This window comes from Petaurus breviceps, unplaced genomic scaffold, assembly GCF_028583685.1.
Source record: "Petaurus breviceps papuanus isolate PSGF00001 unplaced genomic scaffold, PetGlider_PUasm1.0 90750, whole genome shotgun sequence".
In the NCBI taxonomy this organism is placed as follows: domain Eukaryota; kingdom Metazoa; phylum Chordata; class Mammalia; order Diprotodontia; family Petauridae; genus Petaurus; species Petaurus breviceps.
This window is the reverse complement of record NW_027187335.1, coordinates 11,757,438-11,775,045: the sequence shown is the minus strand read 5'-3', so window position 1 is coordinate 11,775,045 and position 17,608 is coordinate 11,757,438. Positions and strand designations below refer to the sequence as shown.

The following is a 17,608-nucleotide window of genomic DNA, read 5'->3' as shown; positions in this document are numbered from 1 at the left end:
TTCTGGTCGCGCCCTCTGATTGGCCGAAGCTCCCGCGGCGTCCGCGAGCTCGGTGGTTGAGACCTAGAAAAACCTTTGGGAGCACGAGGCTACGCGTAGACCGCTAAGAGTCCGAGATCCTGTGGAGTTTTTGCGTCGTTGGGAGTCGGAGGGGCGGCTGACTATGGCTGGGGTCGTAGGGCGCAGGGGGTCGGCCTCTCTCATCGACTTTAAGTTTGGCGCTGTGGACACGCAGACTATCGAAGACGCCCTCCTCCACCTAGCCCAAGAGAACGAGAGGGCGGTGCGGGAAGCCCGAGGCCAGGCGGGCAGCTTCAGGGAAACCCGGATCGTGGGTGTGGTCCCAGGACTTGGGGGAAACGGGGGTCTGTTCAGCACCAGGGGCACCTAAAGCGCCCCCCTTTCCGATATTCTCGCCCACCCGGAGCTCCTCTTCCTCCCCGCTCCCCCACCCCCCCACCAGCTTCGCCCCGTAAATCAGCGGAAAACTGAAGCCATTGCCCGGATAAGTCAGTCCCCAAAGCAAACAAGAAATAACCCTAGTATTTTATTTTGACTTGTTATCTGGACCTAATGTCTGAATTGCTAAGTCCAAGGGCAAGTCAAGATGCATTTATTAAGTGTGCTGTATACCAGGTTAAGCCCTGGAGATACAGGCAGAAATGAATTAACTTAATTCTCCACTTTGTCAGTAGAGTTGTGTGTGGGGTGGGGGCTTAATGTGTGCCTGCAAGGGTATTTTACACAGGTGTTTTTATGTGCAGCATGGGTCAAGAGGGTTATTGGCCTGTCTTAGATTCACCGAAGCACATAGCCAAGAGAGACTTAAGTTTCAGTAAAGAGAGGAGTTTGGGTGCCAGTGCAGTTCTTTCCCCTATCTGACCATCTGCAGTGCCCTGCTGGTGGTGTTTTATGTAAAACCCAGGGATCTCAGAAAGTTCCTCTGCTGAGAACTGAGATTTACCCTGGTTCCCACCCTATAATGGAATTGCAAGCCAAACAATTCCAACTGGGACTATTTATTCTTTCAAAGGGAAATATTGGAGGAAACAATTCCAACTGGGACTCTTTCAAAGGGAAATAATGGAGGCAGTTAGGGCTTGCCCTTCCTAGTGCTGTTTTCAGAATCTGCCTATTTTAACAGCCCTACAATAAAAAAAAAAAAAAAACTTGGTGGGGAAGGAATTCAGTTACCACAATTCCATTTAACGGACCAGAGGAATCATGTTCACTTTAAGGTGCATGGTGGTGTTAAGCTACCCATAGGAAATCTCCAGAGGAAGATTGCTAAGTAGAAGTGTCTTCAACAAGATTCAAGTTCCAGAAAGTTGTTTTTATGTTTCATATTAAACTAAATAGGAATTAGGATTTTAAAAAATCTATTCAGGAATCTTCCTGCAGTCAGGAACATGAGCAGATAGTTAGGGGGCGGGAAAGGGGTAATGTGTTTTGGTACCAGGCAAGAGCCCTTATCTGCTGAACCTGTCAGGTTCAGTCACCAAAAAGCTTAGTAAGCCCTTGTTCTTGGCACTCAGTCAGACTTCCCTTTTTGCCCCTGATCAGCTTGTTGGCAGGAAAAGAAATTAGGCTGTGTTTTAGTTATTCTAGTCTCATCTTTCTCACCTCCTGACCCTCTTTCTTGGGTCGAATCATGGTTTTTACACAACACCAAGAGTTCAGAGTGGTTAGGGTTGCATCTTGTGATTCAGGCTTTTCTTTTCTATTTTGGCAGAATTCGTTTTTCTCCTGTCTGAACAATGGTGCCTGGAAAAATCCGTGAGCTACCAGGCAGTAGAAATCCTAGAAAGGTAAAATCCTGGGCATGAGGCCTTTGCAAATAGGTAGCTTTCAGATTAACTAATGTGCTTGCTCTTGTTGAGATGGTACCAGTCACCTCTTAGCTTGGCATTGCTCTTGGTCTCCTTTACTTCCAAGTGTAACCAAGTCTTAAAGTGATATTGGAGAGGCTAAGATGTATCAGAGTTTGAAGAACAAATGCTCCCTCTGGAATGTGTATAAATCCAGTTTGTTTACTCCTGACCTCCCCCCACTCCTGTAGGTTCATGGTTAAGCAAGCAGAAAGCATCTGCAACCAACCAGTAACTGTGGTGAGAGGGAATGAGAAAGCAGAGTCCTGGAACTGGAGGGCCCAGAAAGAAGAACTCTGCAATATGTTTGTACTTCGACTTGTGTCATGTGTTCAGCTGGCAAGCAAACTTTCCTTCCACTACAAAGTAAGGAGCTGGTCCTGTTCTTTCCACCTTCACAGTGATGTGCTCTAAAATCTGACCTTTTTGTGGACAGCTAGATGTTATGAATAAAATAGGCTGGCTATTCACAGGGCAGCTCTGAGACCTACCCCTGGGCTGGGTGAGTCTATCCATGTGGAAACTCTGGAGTGCAATTACACTTCCTAAGCACCCCTACTAAACACACACAGCTGTTATAACCTGCACTCTTGTTCTCAAAGCACAATAGCTGGATTAATGCCATCGTTATATAGGTATACAGGTCACCTTTCCTCCCCTTTGGACTCAAGGACAGTTTGTATAAGATGCCTGAATAGTCAATATACTTTAATCATCATTAAAAGTGAGATTTATAAAAGGGAAAAATACCCCAGGCACTGAATTTGGAATTAGAGGACATGAGTTCAAATTCCACCTCTTGTTGCTACCTCTGAATTCTGGTCCTCATTTTTCTCATCTGTAAAATGAGGTTTTCTAGCTCTAAATCTATGATCTTGTGCTTGTTTCACTCTCCTTCCACCCTCCCCCCATGTCTTTGGCAAAAATTCCAATTAATTAGAGAATCCTTTTCTCTGTCCCCTCCCCCTCTTTTCTTTATTTAGATAGTGAGCAATGTTACAGTCCTGAATTTCCTCCAGGCCCTAGGGTACCTTTATACTAAAGAAGAACTACTGGAGTCAGAACTTGCCATTCTGAAGTCTCTAAACTTTCAAATCAATCTACCTACTCCTTTGGCATATGTGGAGATGCTTCTAGAAGTTTTAGGTATGCCATTCAAAAGATATTTCAATGGAAATTAGGCAAGCACAGTATTCCTGAAAGGCCAAGTGTAGCTTAAGGAGGCAATCAATGTACCCCAGGGTTCTGGGCAACCTGACAGAGGGAGAGAATAGAAGCAGTAGTCAAGTACTCTGCCTAGTGGTTTGGCAGACTGGGGAGGGGGTGTACTTGGCTAGCTTAGGATAAGGCATTCTATCCTCTGGAAGTACATTGAGAAGTCCCAATAGCCAGCTTCTGCTTGGAATCACTAGGCACCTCCTCAGTATGTTCTCTTCTTTATAAAGGTAAAGGATAGAGGGGAAACAACAAAGTTTCCATGGTTATTATTTTTTTGGCATTTATATAGCCTGTGCATGGAAGGTTTTTTTCCCCTTACACAATTTCACTTTAGGAAGTGGCCATGACCTAATCAGACATCCAATCCATTGAGAAACCCTACAGCAGAACAGTTACCAGGAATAATGTTAGCCTAATGGCTACATTCCGTAGTCATGTGCAGAAAGTGGCCCATGTTAATGTGACATGACCTTCTTTAAAATGAACTACCCTGACTTATCAGGAATTTGACCATGTCTTTGGTTAATTATTTCTTTTGAGGAAGGAACAAAGGTAGAACTTCAACCCTCTCCATGCCCCATCCAGGGTATAATGGCTGTTTGGTCTCAGCCAAACAGCTGCATGGAACCTGCCTGACATTACTTGACTTGGTCTATCTCCTGCATGAACCCATCTATGAAAGCCTGCTGAGGGCATCAACTACACCCATGGAACAGGGGTAAGGTACTTCCTATAGAAGATTTATAAATACTGTGTGTTCTGATAAAGACCTGACGAGTGGATCAGACCTAGTAGGGCCAACTAGTTTGTCCCTATACTTTGGTACAGATAATTGTCGTAGAGGATTCATTCTCATAAACATGTAATTTATGAACTTGCAACTTACTGTTCTGATGTAGCAAGTTCAACCCAACTTAAAGGCTTAAGATTTTAAAGTATTTAAATGAATTCAAGTCACTAACATCTCCTATTACTGATTCTTGATCATAGGTTGGGATGCTTGGACTATTCAGATACAGGAAACAGACAAAACAAGCCAGTCATAAGGCTGCAGCTTTGACAAAACTGCCTGATTACTGTAAAGGCAGATGAAAGCCCCACAATTATGTTGATAGGATAACAGATGGGAACACAAAAGACCAGTAAATCAAATACACATGAATGAAGTTTATGTTTTATCCTTAGTTTTTTGTTTTTGGTTGGGAGGGAGCTATCTATGGGATAGCCAGCTGGTTCTACCATTTCTTTCCATATGAGAGTACTCAGCATAATCAAGTAGCATAAATTTCCATGACCCACAAACTTAGGCAAACAATGTTCTCACCTTAGTTATAAAACTGAACTGTGATTTTAATTGCTCAGGAGAAAATATGTATCAGTGAAAGAAGACTTCATGCTTTTGGCAGTGGGGATCATTGCAGCCAGTGCTTTCATCCAAAATCAGGAGTGGTGGGGCCAGGTATGCACTGCTAAGTGGCATCATTATCAAGATTCATATAAAAAGCATTCCCAAGTCAATTAAAGGGAAAGGGCAGATTTATCTTTACCAGAAAAAAGTTACCAAGTCTAGCAAGAGACGTCAGTTTGCCACGATGAATGGGCAATAGAGCTAGAACTGAGGTGCTTTGAAAAGGTATGTTCCCTAATGTGGCCAACTATCACCTGAAAGTCTGCCTCTAAAATGAGAATTTCAAGAAGTCAACATGTCCTCTTCATACTTCTTAAAATTTTCTTAAGTCAATTGCACATTAGGTCGCACTGCTGTGTTAAGGGAAAAGCTTTTCTCATATAGTTTAGCTGTGGTAAACATTTTAATTAGGATCCAATCTTGCTGTTAAATTTAGAGGAATAGGAAGATTTAGTTAACATTTGACCCGAGAGGTTGTCTAGAAAAATGTACATGTGTAATCTGTCAAGATGAATTTCAAAACTTAACTACTTATGGGGTGGCCAGGTAGCACAGCTAGTAAGAGCACCGGCTCCAGTGTTGAGAAGACCTGGAGATCGAATCCTGGGCTCAGACACTTAGCACCCACCCAGAAACACCTGGCCGTGTAACCTTGAGCAAGTTACTTAACCCCAATTGCTTAGGGGCGGCCAGGTGGCTCAGCAAGTAAGAGCACCGGCTCCAGTGTCGGGATGACCTGGATCAAATCTGGGCTCAGATACTCAGCACCACCCCCAGAAATAATAACTGGCCGTGTAACCTTGAGCAAGTTACTTAACCCCGATTGCTTTAAAATAAAAAAAAAAAAACTTAACTACTTATATCTTTCTCCCTGAAGGTTGTGGAGCACTTACACAGTATCACTGGTATTGCCACTGAGAGCATTGCTGAGTTTTCACACGCAATTCTGACTCATGGGGTAGGAGCCAGCACCCCAATTCGACAGCAACCTGGTCTGCACCACCTGGCAGCCAGACCACTGCGGGCTGCTGCCACCTGCAACATGTGAGCCTGTTTCCAGAATATCAGACTCCAGGTCATGACCTTTCCCCCTCCACCAATCTATTTAACCTTTCATAACCCAGTACAGAAAAAAGGTCAGAAGTATCTTAGGTCTTTCAAGTTTGATTTTATGTTACCATTTTCTGTTTGCTGCTCTTCAGAAAAAGGGTTAAGGTGGATGTTTATTCTTTGCAGCCTCAGTAAAAACAAAAGGGAGGGGAATCTGCTAGGCTGGAATGTTTGGTTTTATAGTACAGGTATGATTTCCTCTTTAGATGTGATTTATTTTTGGAAAAAAAAAAAGACCAAAAAACCCAGGTGACCTTGACCTGGCATAACATTTCTTTTGTCCCAAATGCCCCACTCCAAATGCATTCTCATTCAAAGATAGGACCTTTGCCCACTCCTTTGAAATGAGCAAATACTGGATCTTCTAGAACTGGCTATTTTTAGTCTACTTTAAATAAATACTTTAAATAACATGTCCCAGCCTTTTTTAACATAGCTATATGAGTTTGATTTTTCCAGAACACAAAGTACTTTATTAAGTTTTTTTCTATTGTTTTACAACCAGCTCACTTCTGCATAGTACCAGACTGCAGCAAATCTTTATTGCAAATAATTATTTATCTTCATAATACTCCAAACAGGATTAGTCTTTTTCATGTCTCTTTTTTCTGCCATGTGTCTTGGCACAGAGCAGATAGGCAACAAGCACTAGACTTGAGAAAGAAAAGTGTTAAATTTCAAGCTTTTGATCACATTATGTGGCCTCCAGGCAAAGCTTATGTGACATTTTCCCATGTTACTTGATGTTGTACACATTTCACTCCTCTTAATAGGAGGGGTTTACATTAAAAAAAAAAAAACTATGTTAAATATGCATAAAATTAGGAGAGAAAATCCATTGATAACCACTCAACTCAGACTTTTTATAAAGGCAACCTTATTTTCTGTTTTCAAGGAGTACAGAGTTGTGAAATGGGCTGGTGGAGAATTATATACATTATGTTACTGCTCTGGACACTACTTGCAATAGAAATGTTATTCTTTTAAAATAAAGTGGCTTTGTGGATTTACTTTTTTGGTACTGTAAACATGTTGTACTGTTTAATATTAAATGAACTTAATTTATAACATTTATGCCAACAAAATATATCCTAAAGCCATTTAAGGCAGAAGACTCCCTCACCCTCATGGACAAAAAACAAAAAAGTCATTTGTTATAAAATTGTGAGGAGACCCAAGCAAGACCCCACTTCAGATTGGTCAACATAAACTTGAGTGCCTTTGTCCACTGCTCCTCAGAGTTGAACTGGGTTTTGATGGAATAGGAGCCACCACTGCCTCCTGTGTCTTCAATTTTACCTTTCTCCACATCCATCCTGCAGTAGAGACACATCAAAGCTCATTAGTAACTGAGAATTTAAGTCAGCTCAGGCAAACAGGCAGGGCCACGATCATGGGACCATTCACGTCATTTACTCCATTAAAGCATTCTTGTCAAGGAAGGGTGGTGTACTTTGGATCTGCTCGAAAGCCAAGTATTGTGCTGGCTGTCACAAGAGCCCCACTGTCACTGTTGAGTGCAGAGACAGAACATGGAAACAAATTAAAGCATGGGAGCAAGGGAGTAGGTTGTAGTGGGGAGTGATGGTTAGAGTCCCTCACTGATCTCTAAAGCATCCCTGCATTCATGGAGAAGGTAAGAGAGGAAAGGAAATGCTTTGTCTTTGTGTCGAGGAAAGATAGCTCTGCTCCACTGATGGAATAAATCTCCTACCTGTTAACTAAGGCTGGTGCCAAACATCTGATCAAAATGCTTATTTCCAGGAACTTCTGGAAAAACCCTCTTGAAACTACAGAAGCCAGAACTTTTTACCAAGATAATCCCCAAACTCATCTAGTATAACATTCCCTTTCTCTCCAAGGACTCCCGGGGATCACATCCCACTCCATTCATAGGATCAAGGGACCTGGGCAGAAGATTCAGGAGAGCAATACTCAAGTCCCTGACCATCAAAGTCACTAGATCTAGAACCAATTTCCTGCTCTCACAAGTCCTTGATGCTATTCTGGCTACCTGGACTATCTGGTCAGTCTGGTGTCACTGCAGCCTCACCCTAGGCTGTAAGTATACTAACCTGTAAGGCAGACAGAAACGTGTCTCCCCCTTCTCCACCTCTTCTTTAAACTGCTGCACACAATCCAGGAAAGCCACCATTGCATGATCAAACTTGTTGTCCCAGAAAAACCGCAAACCTCCAGAACAGTATAATGGTAGCTCCTGCTCAAGAAGAGAGGCATAGCAAGCCACATGGCAGCAAAACATACCAAATGGCCTCAGGCCTACTGATTTTTCAATCCATGTTCTATTTGAATCCCACTGAAAATAGGAAACCAAGCCCTGGTGGTTCTTTTTTGCCTTGTCATGGAACAGCTATGTTATTTTGGGCACAGCCTGACTTCTCTAGGTCTGGCTTCTCCATTTAGAAAATGGGAACGGGGGGTGGGGGGATGGGCGGGGGGGTGGCTAGGTGGCACAGTGAATAGAGCACTGGCCCTGGAGTCAGGAGGACCTGAGTTCAAATCCGGCCTCAGACACTTAACACTTAACTAGCCCTGTGACCTTGGGCAAGTCACTTAACCCCAACTGCTCTCCAAAAAGAAAATAGGAACAAGAAAGATCTACCTCATAGATTCCTTCCCAATGCTAATTTACACACCCCTTTCCCAGTCATCCACCTATGCATTTCAATTAGATATAACTTTTAAGACCTCATTCAGAGTTTGCTAGCAGATTTTGAAAAATGTTTAAAGTCTCCCCTGTAGGTCCAAAGTAATTGGATTTTAACTGTGTATTCACATTTTAAAGGCCATCTGAAGCTGAAGAGCAATATTAGAACTAAATTCAGCTGTCTTGTTAGAAAATATTATGATTATTCTATAATGCAGCTGACCTGGAGATACCCAGAGTACCTTGGATTTGTCTGTGAGAGACTCCAGATATGAGTGATTTCCATAAGGAACAAGGCGATACCTAAAAAAAAAGAGGGGTGGATAATGGGTTTTTTCAAGAGAACACTTTTCTAATAAACATGAAGTCATGTAGTTTATCAATTATCCATGGATTCAATAGCCCCTTCTCTTCTTAGACAAAATCCTTTACAGAGTGAAAATATCCAGGAATGAGGTGTAGTCCTCACCCAGAGGAAAACTGTAATCTACTGAATAGAGCAGAGTGCTACTGAAAATGTGCTGCAATCTAATGGAGACAAGAAAGGAGCACAAAAAAAAAAAGGCTGATCCTCCTACCTCTGAAATTTCAGGCCCATTTTATTGGCTAGGGCATGGAGCAGCAACACTGTCTGCCCCCATGCAGCGTTGATCTCATTCCACTCCACAGGGACACTAGGGAGCCGCCCCAGCCTAAAGTTATTAATTGTGCCAAACTGTCCACTGTGCCTGTGGAAGAAAGCAGGAAAGAAAGAGGGGGGGAAAGAACATTGTGACCCTAGTGGGCCTTTGGCATAACCTTGGGGAAATATTGAGGTGAGAGGGTGGGCAAGAATCAGTACCCTGTGGCAAGACAAGTCTTTATGTGACTGAAAGGCTTGGCCTAATGATTCTTTCTTTTTCCCTTCAGTGTTGGGTAATTTTGTGCCCTAGAATCATGAGGTGAATTCCTACCTACCCCATTCTTAACACTGATCTAAAAGAAACATGTTATAATGAATATTACACATAGTCCCTATTTTGTGCGGGACAGGTTCTTTGGTGGTCAGTAGCTAAAACCCAGATGTATATCGTTCCCCACCCTCTCTTTTCACATCCCACAGTCCATATTACCAGATGTGGAAGGTTGCATTAAAAACATTTGTTTTCTTCAGCTTGTCCAGTTGGATCTGAGCATAACGCATCTGGTTATCCACACTCTTTAGCTCATCATCTAGTTCCAGCTGTTGCCGTTTAAATTCACTATATTCCCTCTGGTATCTGTAAGTAATTAAGGCAAACATTAAAAGCTGGTCACTCTTGTGGCCAGGGTTACCAATCTTATCATTCCAACCAATGAACTGTTTTGGCTCTGATGCTTTTGGGGCTCTCTGAATCTGGTATAGAGTCAACAAACAACATTAGGTCCCATTCCTTTCTCCCAGTAAGGGGAGGAAAAGAATGTCAAATTCCATCTGTTTGGGGCTGGGTGTGTCCTTCAAAAAGGACAAAACACTCATTTAAAATCTTTTCAAAAAGAGAGCTGTGGGAAATTTCCTCTAAAACCATACAAGGACATGTATATACTACCTGGGTTGGCTCATTTGACTTGTCCCTTGGAGCACTTATTTACACTATAGTAATATGAATTTCTGTTACTCTGTAAAATCCCTCCCTTCCTTCAAAGCTTAGCTCAATTTCTATCTTCTTTGACTTCTGGGACAGCTAGACACCCTGTATGCATTCCTCTATAGAACACAATGTAAATTCCTTTATCCTAAGAACTGTTTTTTGTTGCTGTATTTCCAGTGCCTAGCCCACAGTTGTATAAAATAAGTGCCAAAAGGGTAGATATAATATTTTCCCCATCAGATTAAAAGCTCTTCCAGCTTAGCAGGGAGCTAACAACAGTGAGTACAGTCATGAAACCCCAGAATTATAAACCACGAAGAGACTTTTAGAGATCTTAGAAAGCAGTTATTGAGTAACAGTGAAAGCACTGGATTTGAAGTCAAAAGACTTGGTCTGAGTCCTCATCTGCCACTTACTAGCAAAGTCAACACAGGTACTCCCTAACTTCAGTTTTCTCATCTGTAAAAACTAGGGATGATATCTGTACACCTTAAAGTTGTTGTGAGGATAAAATGAGAATGTACATAAACAGTCCATCACCATTATATATAGATAATGAAACTGAGTTTAAACAGTGAGTTTAAATATTTCATGATTCTCTATTGTCTCTAAGATAAATGCAAGTTTCTATTCCTGGTGTTTAAAGCCCTTCACAATCTGACTCCAACCAATCTAACAAGACATATTGTCCCTTTTTTGTTCTCTGTGTTCCAGTCAAACCACTCCATTAGTTATTTCTTAAACTTAGAATTCCTTTTCCTGATTCTGTTCCATTACATAGGCTAAACCCCACCCCTTTCCAGCTTCCTTCAAGGCTCAGCTAAAGTTCCAAATAAACCTTTTCTTATGGCCTTGTATTACTTGTGACATGTTGATACTTTCCTAGCAAAAACTGAGCTCTAAAGCAAAGCCCCTTTGGGTTTATCTGTATTCTAAGTGCCTTAGGAGGCAGAGTGTCAGAAGAAGAAAGAGTGCTTTGCTTGAAGTTGGGAAGCCCAGGTTTTAAATTCCAACTGTGACACTAGCTGCTGTATAACTCTGGGTAGTCACTTATCTGTGACTCAGAGAACTGTCCAGGATACATTCAGGCTGTAGCCATCTGTTCACCTTTAGACCTGAATGAAGGGGGGAGATGCACTAAGAGGTGAATCACTTACTGAGCTTCTTCTTGATCTAGTCGCTCAGTCTCTGCCTGGACTTTTTCAAGATTTTCTGCCACAATTTTGCGGTTCTTTTCGACATCTTCCAGTTCCTGGATCAGCCTCTCTTCCTCAAGTGCCAATTCCTTCAACTCCATCTTCAACTTCTCCTCATCATCTTCATTCATTTGTTCCAAGATCTCCAAACAGCGTCTGCCAAAGACACCATATTTAATCCAAGGGAACCTATCATTCATATAGTGCAGCTAAACTCAAGGAAAACATGTATGAGATTAATCTGGGATTCCTTCATCCAAATGGTACTCTGGAACAGCAGTTAATTGCCTGGATCTGAACTAAAGTCTTATTTCTCAGGATCTGACAGGAACTCACTTGTAGTTCTGACATTCATTTTCTGTGATGTTGAGCTGAGTGTCCAGCTGATCCAACAGGGTATCTGTACATTCTTCACACAGAGGGTGATCTACATCTGTCTGGCCTGACATGATATCAAAAAGGTCTCCGGTGACCTGAGAAGTAAGAAAAAATTAGTGATCTATGAAGTTCATTGTGAAGAGTCAGTGAGAGTCATCCTCACACTGACTATGACTACATATTCCTCCACCAGCTCAGACCATACCCCCTCAATGGGCAGACTTGCCTTCAGTCTTCGGCTGAGATTCTCCATGGTACCTCCATCGGATGCCTCCCCAATCAGAGTGAAGCTGTTGGCACTTTCCGTGGACATCATCCTATAGACAGTTCCCCACCCACCAGCCACATGAGGGAGCAGAGGTTCCCCCTCCACCTCCTAAAGTGCCTGTGGCAAGACTCTTAGGTAACAAAGCCAAAGAAAACTCTTAAGGGTCAAACCTATTTCCCCAACTCTTGCTGGCTCTATTCAAAGCCACTCTGATCTCTTCTCTTGGGACTACATAGGCTAGTCTTATTGGATTGAGGAGAGAACAACCATGGCATCAATCTGAGGCTCATGCCACAGAAACTTCAGTAGGTAAGGTGGGCAAGGAGAAGCATTTCCTAATTATACCCCCTACAAAAAAACCCAACTTCATCAATATCAATCCAAGGAAAACCATTTCCAGAGATTTCTTTTTCTGTTCCCTCCTCTCCAGTGAATTGGATTAACTTTTCCCAGTACTTAAAACTCCCCACCCGAATAGCTGCCATAGGGAAAGCCCTTTTTAGATTTACTCCATGGCTAAAATAAGCTATTATTAGGGAAAGGAAGACAGGACACCATGGCCTTGTTGGAGGGATCATATGGTTGTCCACCGCCATCTGATCCTAACACCTTACATAGAATAAAAAGCCACCTTAATTTTATGTGCCTCTTCTATGGAATAGGGGCTGAGGCATAATAGGCACCTGGCTGGGGGGATGAATCTGCGGGAGACACCATCCTGCCGAGTTTCAGCAAATGGCTCCTGGAAATGAGAGGGGACAGTGTTAAGATACCAGTAGATTATGGTACCAGTTTGTGTCCCAAACAATAGCCCTGCTCTCCTGAATATATAACTGCCTGTCCTGGACCAGTATTTCAGGAACGTTCCAGTCGCTATTTAATCTTTATTCCCTCCTCTCTGGCCACATCCTTCAGTTTCAGCAAAACTAATCAGCACTATGCTCATACCCTTTCCTTACCCTCCTTCAATTCTAGAATCAAGAACCATAAGTCAATTCAGTTATTGTTTCTAGATAGGCAATCTATCTCCCAATAGCCCATTCTCATCATCCCAGTAACTTTCCAGATCAGTGTTCCTTCCCACTCTCCCCACCCCAACCACACCTCAAAGTATAAGGTCTGCTGCATTAGAATATAAATTCCTTGAGAGTAGGGCCTGGTTTTGCTTTTGTAGCTATATCCCTAGCACTTAGAAGATTATGACAAAGACTGGTGTATGGTAGAATATGTGTATAGTCAACCTTTGTTTAATTGTACAAACTAATGGGGCACATAATTTTAAAAATTCTATTTGGTTTTGAATGTCCTGATTCCAAAGGTAGTAGGCTTATCTGTTTTTCCCCCAGAGGAAAGGAGCAAATTTACTTAGTAGGTAATTATGTTTGACCTAGATATATATTATATGTTTACGTATTGAGGACATAAGGCTGTGTAATATAGTAGAAAGCTAGCTTTCAAGACAAGAAGACCTGACTTTAAGTCTTGCCTGGACCTATGTTGTCACTTAACCTGCTGACATGTACTGGTAGAGGGGGGTTCCTCATGAGAGAGTTCCTCTTGTGGCAATTCCCTATACTGATGAAACCACAGTTAATGAAAGGTTTGCCTAGAATTGGGCTGTCAAGACCAAGCCACCTTATGACTAAAAATAACACATTAACCATAAAATAAGTAATTCATATGTTTATAAGCAAAACTGTTCACATATTACTTTCTTTTGTATTAAAAGCTAATACTAACAGAGTCATTCCCCATTAATGTTAGGAAATACCAATATTCAATAACAATCTTCTTTGAAGTGTTACTGATGCTTCAAGGAAAAGTGCCTCCCCAGATCCCATTACTTGAGGTCCCTCAAATTGTTATGTCTTCCACTTCTCTGAAACCATAAGGATTTGGAAACGTTTCCGATGTTTTACAGATAGCTTAAGTAGAATATTTCTCATTAATGGATGCCTCCTGTAAAAGGAGTTTGGATAGGTTCAAGGGACCACTATAGTTGAGTAGAAGCTCTGAATATTTTTCTCAAGCTGGATTCTACCCTTGAGAAAAGTATAAACCCTATTACCTCTCCTGAGTTAGTTTCTTCCTCCTGGGTCTCTCCAGGCTTGGTCTGAGCTGTAGTAAGTAGTGGAGCTAAGGGAGAAGAAATTACTTCAGTCAGTGAAAGTTTCCTGTTTCTCCAGCTGTGAAGATATGAGATAGCCTTATGTCTCTTCCCCCATTTCCTTTAGAATTCTACTTACACTTGGTGGAAGAGTTTTGTTTCCATTTACATACCTACCCCTGTCCTCAAAACAAGCATCAACTCTAGGTCATTTAAATTTTTCCCATTATTTTCACTTAACTCCGCTCCTACTTTTACCCTTCTTGCCACCACTCTCAATCTCCACTTTATACTCAACAGGAACATTAAAACTGAAAGGAGCCTTAACCATCTTAACCTCATTTTATCTTTTACTCAAAAGAAAACAAAAAACCCACAGGCAAAATGACTTGTCCAAAGTCCTGCTGTTGTGATTTAGGGGTGTAAGACCCCAAGATACCAACATTCCAGGGCCTGTGGAATGAATTCAACTCAAGTCTTCTCTCAGCCAAAGTAAAGCAAAGTTTATTAAAGATTCGCCATAATGGATAGACTCTTAAGGAGCCTAAGTATCTGTGACTCTTGTATTGGATAAGCGTGCCAGAATAATCTGACACAGAGTCTAGGCTGGATAATTCTCAACCACTTCATGAATGTAAGAAGGAGCTCATATACAGAAAGATTGTGGGAGGATTCTAGGGGTGGTCTAGAGGAGGAGTTTGGGGAGGGTCTTGAGGAGTCAAAAGAGGTCAGACTCCAGTAAAGAGACTAAGGGTGGGAAATAGCTGGAGGTTACCTGGAGAAGACAAATGGAGGGCTAGGCAGATTTAAGGGTAACAGATTTGGGCAAAGATGTTTTGGGAGGATCGAGGGTGGAAAGTAGCTGGACAATGGAGGGCTAGGCTAGTAACTAGTGATAACGAAAGGGTCTAGTGATAATGAAAGGCTTCTGGCACATTCCTCATCTAGTGGGAAGATTCAAGAAGAGTTCAAGGGGTTTCCCACAGCCGGTACCCTATCACTGCGGCTTGAGGCCAGTCACTGGTCCACTTCTCTGGGCAAGCCTCCCCTCTCCCTTCAACCCTTAAAAAGGAGCAGACCTGTGAGCTCCCGGATGGTGACTTGGTCTAGGATCTTGAAGGATGTGTCCAGTTTCAGGGGCTGGCTGCAGCGCTGGCACACGAAGCTCACCTGCATGGTGCTGCTCGATGACTTCGACCCCTCCATTCCTGCGGGTCGCCGATCAGCGTGGGGCAGAGGCTCCTCTCTGGCCTAGGACTCTCACTCCAGCCCTCCACCCCAGGGTCCCCGAGGTCTCCAGTCCCAGGGACCGGGAGCCCACTTTTGGCCGAACTGAAGGAGAAACTAGGTGATGATGGGCTCCGAGCCAGCCTCGCCCCAGAATCAGGCCCTTAATCCAGACGACCTCCGCCGCAGCCTTCTCACCTCTGCGTTCCAGAATCCGTTGCCCAGGCCTACCGCGGTGGCACCTTCACACCTCTAGTTCTCTCCAAGATCCCCGTCTCCCCGACCCCCATCGCCCACAGCCCACTGCTTGGACTGATCCTACTTCCCAGTCCACTAGGAGGGACTTCCGTTCTCCAAAGGATGTGACGAAAGACGCGAAAAACACGAACTCCACCCACCAATCCCAGGCTTTGGCTCTTCTTTCCCGGAGTAAGAGGAGCGCGACAGCGGCCTCCACAGCTCGATTTGAGAACTGTACTTTCGCTCATGGAACAGCCCAAGAGGGGCATGCACAGGAGTTGGAGGGTAGGTAACTGGAGCAACTGCAATCTTCTGAACTCCCCGGCCCTTCTCAGCATCTTCAAGCTTTACTGAAACCAAATTCCTTTAGACTTTCCTATTGTGTCAGGGCTGTTTCTCTTTTGAAGTCAGCATGGTAAACTCGGAGTCACAAGAATATGCGTTGGAATCCTGACTCTGCCATTCATGACCTCTGTGACCTTGAACCGTTCTCTGGACCTATTTCATCAATTGTAAAACGAGGTTTTTGGCCTGAATGGTCTCTGAGGGCCTTTATAGATATATCTAAATTCATGATCCTGAGAGAGCATAAAGATTAACTTTTCAACACAATGTGCTTTCTAGAAAAATGCAACAGGCTTCCTGGAGAGGTAGAAAGCTCTCCTTACTGGAGGTGTTCAAGTTGAATCTGAGTGACTGTTTTCCCAGGATTATTGACAGGTGATACCTGTTAAGTATGGATTGGACTAGATGACTCCCTTGGTGCATTCCAGTTCAGATTCTATGATCTGAAACTCCCTGACAGAGTGGGTTGAGTTGCTGAGAGTAAGTAGAACATAAAACAGATCCACAAGTTGTGAACTGATCCAACCTGGAGAACAATTTGGAACTATGCCCAAAGGCTACCAAACTGTCCATACCCTTTTATCTAGCCAGACCTTTACTAGGTCTGTATTCCAAGAAGAACATTTTAAAAAGGGACAAGGACCCACATGTACAAAAATATTTATAATAGTTCTTTTTGTGGTGGCAAAGAATTTGAAATTGAGGGGATGTTCATCAATTTCGGAATGGCTGAACAAGTTGTGATATATGGATGTAATGGAATACTATTGTTCCATAAGAAATGATGAACAGCCAGATTTCAGAAAAACCTGGACTTATATGAACTGATGCTGAGTGAAGTGAGCAAAACCAAGAGAACATTTTACATAGTAACAGCAACATTGTACAATGATCAACTGTGATAGACCTAGCTCTTTTCAACAGTACAATGATTCAAGACAATTCCAAAAAACTCATGATGGAAAATGCTATCCACATCCAGAGAAATAAGTATTGAGTCTGAATGCAAATTGAAGCATACTATTTTCACTTTTTTGTGTTTTTTTCTTTCTTGTTTTTTCCTTCTTTTCTGATTGTATGTGTATAACCTATATCAAGATTGTTTGCTGTCATGGAGAGGGAGGAGAGAAAGGAAGGGATTTTGGAACTCAAAATTTCATTAAAATGAATGCTGTGGGGCGGCCAGGTGGTGAAGTGAGTAAGAGCACCGGCCCCAGCATAGGGAGACCTGGGATCGGTTCCAGCCTCAGATACTTGGCACCCACACAAAATAACTGTCCATGTAACCTTGAGCAAGTTACTTAACCCCAATTGCTTTAAAAAAAATGAATGCTGAAAACTATCTATGTGTAATTGGAAAAAATACTATTAAGTTGGGAAAAAAACTAGATCCGAAGTGTAATACTTGCAGCACAGTAGTCTCTGTCTCCTATGAGAGGCCCTTAATAAAAGGTCCTCCTATGCCTTTACTCCCAGTCACAGACTTTTCTATACAATGACACTGGTGACCTTGATATCCAACAAAAAAGACCCTCCATGTCTCAGCTTCAGGTATTTTCTTTGGCTGCGGTCCCATGTCTGTAATACTCTCCTTCCTTATCTCTGCTTACCAGCTTCCTTTAGGTCCCAACTAAAATTCTATCTTCTATAGGGAAACTTTCCTAAAATTAAAATTCTAGTGCCTTCTTTCTTGTTTCCTATTCTTCTTGTATATAGCTTGTTTGTACATATTTGTTTGCCTATTGTCTTCCATATTAGATTGTGAACTCCTTGAAAGCAGGAATTGTCTTTTGCCTTTTTTTCTATCCCTAGTGCTTAGGATAGTGCCTGGAACATAGTAGGAATTTTTTTTTTAAGCAATCGGGGTGAAGTAACTTGCTCAAGGTTACACGGCCAGTTATTTCTGGGTGTGGTGCTGAGTGTCTGAGCCCGGGATTTGATCTCCAGGTCGTCCCAACACTGGAG

At 42.6% G+C, this 17,608-nt stretch overlaps 2 protein-coding genes across 6 annotated transcripts; one reads left to right on the top strand and one right to left on the bottom strand.

Annotated features, from left to right (window-relative positions):
* Positions 1-17: 17 nt before the first annotated feature.
* Positions 18-6,210, top strand: CNTD1 (cyclin N-terminal domain containing 1). 4 transcript variants are annotated; one of them, XM_069067619.1, is made up of 7 exons: positions 18-335; positions 1,733-1,808; positions 2,060-2,234; positions 2,852-3,014; positions 3,672-3,804; positions 4,449-4,545; positions 5,372-6,210. In XM_069067619.1, exons 1-7 carry the CDS (start codon positions 164-166, stop codon positions 5,540-5,542), a joined length of 987 nt encoding a protein of 328 aa, XP_068923720.1. In that variant the 5' UTR covers positions 18-163; the 3' UTR covers positions 5,543-6,210. The 4 variants fall into 4 exon arrangements, with proteins under 4 accessions (XP_068923720.1, XP_068923717.1, XP_068923719.1 ...); XM_069067616.1 differs by having other exon boundaries at positions 3,627-3,804; XM_069067618.1 differs by having other exon boundaries at positions 18-365.
* Positions 6,050-15,439, bottom strand: BECN1 (beclin 1). Of its 2 annotated transcripts, XM_069067614.1 has the most exons (12): positions 15,257-15,439; positions 14,911-15,039; positions 13,793-13,860; positions 12,408-12,466; positions 11,683-11,773; positions 11,415-11,551; positions 11,040-11,234; positions 9,385-9,531; positions 8,851-9,000; positions 8,515-8,575; positions 7,680-7,822; positions 6,050-6,920 (listed from the first exon to the last, which is right to left on the bottom strand). In XM_069067614.1, the coding sequence occupies exons 2-12, from the start codon at positions 15,035-15,037 to the stop codon at positions 6,752-6,754; spliced, it is 1,347 nt and encodes a 448-aa protein (XP_068923715.1). In that variant the 5' UTR covers positions 15,038-15,039; positions 15,257-15,439; the 3' UTR covers positions 6,050-6,751. The 2 variants fall into 2 exon arrangements, with proteins under 2 accessions (XP_068923715.1, XP_068923714.1); XM_069067613.1 differs by having other exon boundaries at positions 14,911-15,439.
* Positions 15,440-17,608: the final 2,169 nt, after the last annotated feature.

Coding starts and splice junctions, on each gene's coding strand:
- CNTD1 (XM_069067615.1), top strand. CDS start 164: ATGGCTGGGGTCGTAGGGCGCAGGGGGTCGGCCTCTCTCATCGACTTT. Junction 2,235..2,851: donor AACTTTCCTTCCACTACAAA/GTAAGGAGCTGG, acceptor TTCTTTATTTAG/ATAGTGAGCAATGTTACAGT. Junction 3,805..4,448: donor ACTACACCCATGGAACAGGG/GTAAGGTACTTC, acceptor TTAATTGCTCAG/GAGAAAATATGTATCAGTGA.
- BECN1 (XM_069067613.1), bottom strand. CDS start 15,037: ATGGAGGGGTCGAAGTCATCGAGCAGCACCATGCAGGTGAGCTTCGTG. Junction 11,235..11,414: donor AATGAATGTCAGAACTACAA/GTGAGTTCCTGT, acceptor TGTCTTTGGCAG/ACGCTGTTTGGAGATCTTGG. Junction 7,823..8,514: donor CTCTCACAGACAAATCCAAG/GTACTCTGGGTA, acceptor CTTCTTGAGCAG/GAGCTACCATTATACTGTTC.